Source organism: Eucyclogobius newberryi, unplaced genomic scaffold, assembly GCF_026437365.1.
Source record: "Eucyclogobius newberryi isolate DKJ021-1_F unplaced genomic scaffold, fEucNew1.0.hap1 SCAF_10, whole genome shotgun sequence".
Taxonomy (NCBI): domain Eukaryota; kingdom Metazoa; phylum Chordata; class Actinopteri; order Gobiiformes; family Gobiidae; genus Eucyclogobius; species Eucyclogobius newberryi.
The window spans coordinates 12,127,787-12,133,034 of NW_027315724.1; the positions used below are offsets into that span (position 1 = coordinate 12,127,787).

Here is a 5,248-nt window from a genome sequence, read left to right on the forward strand (position 1 = left end):
ATTTATATTACTTTGCCTTTTGAGATGAATATTGCAGTTTATAATTAACACAATGTAAAATCCTGATCTACTTGTGTTATAGTTCCAACTCTCAGTACCTGAAAAAAGCATATGTCTCCTTTAAATACTAGCCTTGTTTGCTATTTTTATAACCGAAGTCTGAACTTGTAACTTCCTATGTACTAGTTTCCATGGTGATTCTGTACAGCTCATGATAAACCTGCTTGTGAAACAAACAAACGTGGATATAATAAGTCAAGGCTAACATAGCAGGTACACCACAGCGTTCAGTGAACCCATGGGACGTCCCGAGCTTGTGCACCCAGACTGTGCCTTTGCCCAAAATGAATTCAGGGAAGACATTTTAAAATATTCAGATGTTTAGAACGCGTCTTCAGTATTTCAATGGGATTTAGAATGTCATGGCAGTTTGTCTTCATCTACAAGTTTAACAATGTCCACAATTTATTTGAGTAAATCCTGATAGTATAATCGTATCTTTTATTAAGACTCTAAAAACATATAAGATAGTGATATTAAATAAAAGGTAAAACTAAAGATAAAATACATTTTTAATACACTAAATCAAATAATCTTTGGTTTTGGAGTTTTAATTAAAAAAAATATTTAGTTTGAGTTTTAATGTACAATTTGGGGATTTTCAATATTGACACCATTATTAAAAGAAAGAAAATGTATTATTCTGTTTATTTAGTATTTAACCTGTTTTTCTTTTTTGCCATGTGATGCATAAGTATTTATTCCATTAAATATTGACTCAAAAAGTTCTATTATGACGTTTATTATCATGATTAATCAATAAAACCTGAAATCCCTGGGCCAAAACAAAACTAGGCTACAATTCTAGAGAAATTGTTTGCATAAATCTGTACTATAATCCAATGTACTCTATGTAATTTACTCAAATGATCCTTAGTGGTGAAAGTATGCCATCTGTGTATATCTGTGTATTCATATTAGTTTGTCTATGTACATAATATACAAAGTGTGAATAAACTATAATGCATTGCCAACTGAAACATACGTTGTGTGCAGCATGTTACTAAAAAAAATAGGATTTACAAGAACTCCTGGTCACTTTTATTGTTACAAAACGCAGACAAAAAACTGGAGAGAGCCCCAGACATGGAATCATGAATTTCATGAAGTTGAAATGTAATCGTCCCCCCCCGTTCAAACCCCTCACTGAACGTAAACAACACAAATCTGTATTTAAATCGTCTCCTCCCAAAGCAAAAGCTCCATGTTTGTTCATTTATTCTCTCGTTTTACTTGGAGCCCGTCGACAGCAGAGCGATGAGTCCCGACGAGGCGCTGATGGACAAGATGTAGTTTCTGTAGAAAACAAAGTTAAGGCAACACACGAACATATCTTCTATACAATACATCTTCAAGAGCAGTGGGAGAGCAGGATTCAACTTGCAAATGTAGCTGTGAAACCTATTTTCCCCATGTTCACATTTTGCTTGGACGTAATTCCCCAAATGCAGTTCTGTCAAAACCTGATCAGAAAACCTATTCCTAAGCTCTGACCTTAACAAATAACCTGTTCCTAAACCTAATCTTATCCGCATTCTGAAATAATCATCGTGATTGTTCATATTATCCTAAGAACCACAAAAGAATAATAGTGACAATTTTAAGAACAAATTTAAGTGTTTTTTTGTTCACTATACAGCCCAAAATAGACAAATGTTATTTGTAAAGCCGGAGAATGGTTCAAGTGTCTTGCCAAAGGACTCAAGCACAGTATAATCTCACAAGAGCCTGTTAGAGTCACTACTTTTTATTCCTATTATAGTTCTAAGGGGTCAAATACAAAAATACTGACAGATCATCAGTGGACAGGGAGTTTTAAAGAAGAGGAGAATACTTTACCAGAAGACATCACTGTGTTTGTAAAGCCAGGTCTGTGTGTCTCAATGCTAACGCTAACTTTGAGGCAGAATAAATATTAAATAACATTTACAACTACTATAATTTCTTATTATTATGAATTCAATCACAAACATCAGAGTATAAAACTGACATTAACAGTGCATTTGTATCTTCTCTGGTGGAGGGTTCCATTCTTTCATTCAGGTGATTTTACCGCTCAATAACACCTTGTAGAACAACCATTCTTACTGAGCGTGAGGTGGCCTCTCCATAGATCTGCTCTGTCAGATATATACATTTATGTGTAGTGACGGGGTGTAGCTAAAGGATACACGGTGGGGTTGAAGTTCCTGAGCAGGAAGAACGAGGCGACGATGACCAGCACCAGGAACAGAGTGTTGTTGTAGAAGATGGAGAAGGTGGTGGCCTCGTAGTCTGCCACTTCATTCTTCTTCCACAGGATCCTGGACAAACACACAAGCAAGATGTATCAGATCATTTTAGTTCATTCTAAACCACAACATTGATCTAAAACGGACTAAACAACAGAAACTGCATCGACTTCCTGCTCAACGGACAAGCCCCGCCTCTTCACATTTCGCTGCTTAGTTTTACCTCTCATCTTTCTCCTTGCGGGACATCTTGCGGTTGTCGGCCTCGGACAGCTTCCTGGTCACCTCTTTGGACACGGCGTCTTCACGCTTCTGGGCGACTCTGTGGGGCCACAGACCGTTAGCTAAACTGCCCCGGGACAAAGCGCGTCCTCAACACTCCAGATTAGAGGTGGGCAACGCTCCGCTTCAGAAACTTCCTCCTACTTGAGTAATACATTTGACAGAGTAACAGCCTCTTACTCGAGTAAAAGTGTTGGCTCCTCCTCCCGCTGTAAGTAAATCTACAAGTGACAAAAGCTTTATCTTGACACTGACAGTATTAAACTATTTGATCATTTGTGTTTCTTGCACCGCTCCTTCAGATATGATTTAGTTTTTGTAATTTATGTGGTCTAAACACCAGTTTGAGCATCATTTAATGTTTTATACTTCAAATTACATATCAAAATGACTCTTACTTGTATTTTGGGGAAACTAGTATTAGTTTCCCCAAATACAACTTCTACTTGATTAACATTATTTTGAAGTTGTGTTGTCAAAATACTAACATTTCAAACGCAATTTAGACTCTAATGAATAGGCTATTACACTGAATTTATTATTATTGTAGTTTTCCTTACATATACTGTTACCATGTCAAATACTAGCTCTGATTTATTGATTATTGAGACTCGCTTGAATCCCAGTTCTAGTATCTGTATCTGCTCTACCCACCTCTGCTCAACATGTAAAGAAACGAGAACCTACTTATGTTTGAGCACAAATTTGACGTTCTTGTAGGCGAAGGCCACCAGGTACGTGCTGACCAGGGTCATAACGGCATACAGGACAGCAGACTGCACCAAGTCCATGTGCCAGATCCTCCAGAACAACCCTGCGAGCACCAGGGATCAAACTTTTAGAAGCACATTTAGAACACATCAATAAGTAGTCAGCGGTGGAAGGTAAACAAAGTACAAAGGCTGAAGCACTGGCATTACCGTACTTCAGTCTTTTTTTAAACAGTGGATATGTTTTGACTTTATTACATTTAAGAGTAGTTATGTGTGCTTTTACTCCGCTACATTTGGAAGTGGACACGGCTGATGGGGTATTTTTGAGCATGCTCGTGGTGACATCTTCCCTAAAGGTTTGAGTTCATGTCTGGGTGTAAAGCAAACGAAAATATAAATAAAAATTACAAAAACATATATTGAAAACATTTTAGCCACTTCAGTAGAACAAAAAACCTGAACATATCTAGATGCTTTAAAAATAGTTCTCAAAATGTATGTTGTGTGTTTTTTTTTTTATAAGCGAGTTTTGTTTCATCTAGGTCAATTTGTTATTTAAGTGTTTATGTATTTTTTTTATTAGATATGCCCTATATAAATGTCTGATTTGATTGAACGTTTTGTCTAAAAAAAACAAAAAATATTCAATAAAAAAGTGAAATACTTGAAGCTATTTGGGCTACTTTTTTAATACAAAAGTACATTATTACAGTGGATACTTCAATACGTTGAAGGCGAATCCGTAGAAGATTTTGGCTCTTGTATGAGTACTACAAAGCCATAAATTAAATATTATGAATGTGATCAACTAGGACAACTACGATTGTGGGTAAAGTGGAAGTTAGCATTTGGCAAGCTGCAATTGCATTTGGAAGCCAATGCCACGTAAGCGTACGAACTGATCCACAAGTAGTCAAATAAATAAACTTATCGGTGCTCTTTTGCAGTAACAACCCTAATACGACACGGATTTTCTAGATTTCATTGATTAACGGACTGAATCTTGAGAATGAATCGGACTCCAAAAGGATCAAAGTAAAATCTGACGCGTTCAATCAGTAAGAACTTCTGGAGAGCTGTGCGTAAAAGTGCCGTTCCAATGCCTTTTTTACCCTGAAAAACTCCTTTTGCTTTGATCACTGCCACTTATTTGAACTATGCAGGCTTTAAACGCTGCACATTAATGTATGACGCTACCGTTTAGCCTGTGCCTTAGCGGTTAGCCCGGGCACTACTCACAAATGGGAATGGCAGAGACGATGAGCGCGTTTCCGTAGAAGAGCGCGGTGGATTTGGCGGACAGGTTCCGGCTGAAGTCCTGGAGGAGCAGGTCTTCCTCGGACTGCTGCTTGGTGTTGCTTTTCGGCGGCATGTTGTCTGCAGAGTGAGCGGCCCGAGTGGTGCTCTGTGCGGGGTACAAGCGGACTGACACGTCGGTGTACGGACAGGAGAGGAAAGGAGCGACGCGTCAGCACAAACCCGGAAACCAGAGGCGGAAGCGCGTCATCGGGGGGAAGGAGGGTCGCGCACTGGAGCACCGCCCTCTACTGGTCGATATGAGAACTGCAGTTTAGGGTCATTTTGTGATTTCATTTGTTGTTATTATGAGATGGGGCAATTCAAGCATATTCAGCAGATGGTCATTACAGAGAGTCATTCAAATGCATTTAACCCACCTTTGACGGGGCCACGTTGCCTTTAGTAAAGTTTGGATCACTCATTGTACGTCTGTATCGTAGTAAATGTGATGTTATTGAAGTTGTAGTTGTAGTTTTGCAGTAACAATGTAAGAATTTGGGCCAATTATGAAAGAGGCTTTAGGGCCATAGTTTGGAAACCTGTGAGTTAAAAAATAATAACAGAAAAGTTCAAACAAAGGTATTAGTGCTGCTCAACACGAGGACTGGTTAGGAAGATAAGATAAGATAAGATAAGATATTCCTTAGATACAGAAGAAAAGAA

General features: G+C 38.3%; 1 protein-coding gene across 1 annotated transcript; it reads right to left on the reverse strand.

Annotated features, from left to right (window-relative positions):
* Positions 1 to 1,078: 1,078 nt before the first annotated feature.
* On the reverse strand, positions 1,079 to 4,769 carry ssr3 (signal sequence receptor, gamma). The gene is made up of 5 exons (XM_072461133.1): positions 4,526 to 4,769; positions 3,261 to 3,387; positions 2,515 to 2,613; positions 2,232 to 2,363; positions 1,079 to 1,356 (listed from the first exon to the last, which is right to left on the reverse strand). Exons 1-5 carry the CDS (start codon positions 4,656 to 4,658, stop codon positions 1,290 to 1,292), a joined length of 558 nt encoding a protein of 185 aa, XP_072317234.1. The 5' UTR covers positions 4,659 to 4,769; the 3' UTR covers positions 1,079 to 1,289.
* Positions 4,770 to 5,248: the final 479 nt, after the last annotated feature.

What these genes read in the sequence shown, in the direction of transcription:
- ssr3 (XM_072461133.1), bottom strand. Translation starts at nt 4,658, where the DNA reads ATGCCGCCGAAAAGCAACACCAAGCAGCAGTCCGAGGAAGACCTGCTC. An exon ending in CGTCTCTGCCATTCCCATTT is followed by an intron (nt 3,388 to 4,525) that starts GTGAGTAGTGCC and finishes TGGTGCTCGCAG; the next exon opens with GGTTGTTCTGGAGGATCTGG. An exon ending in AAATTTGTGCTCAAACATAA is followed by an intron (nt 2,614 to 3,260) that starts GTAGGTTCTCGT and finishes GTGGCCCCACAG; the next exon opens with AGTCGCCCAGAAGCGTGAAG.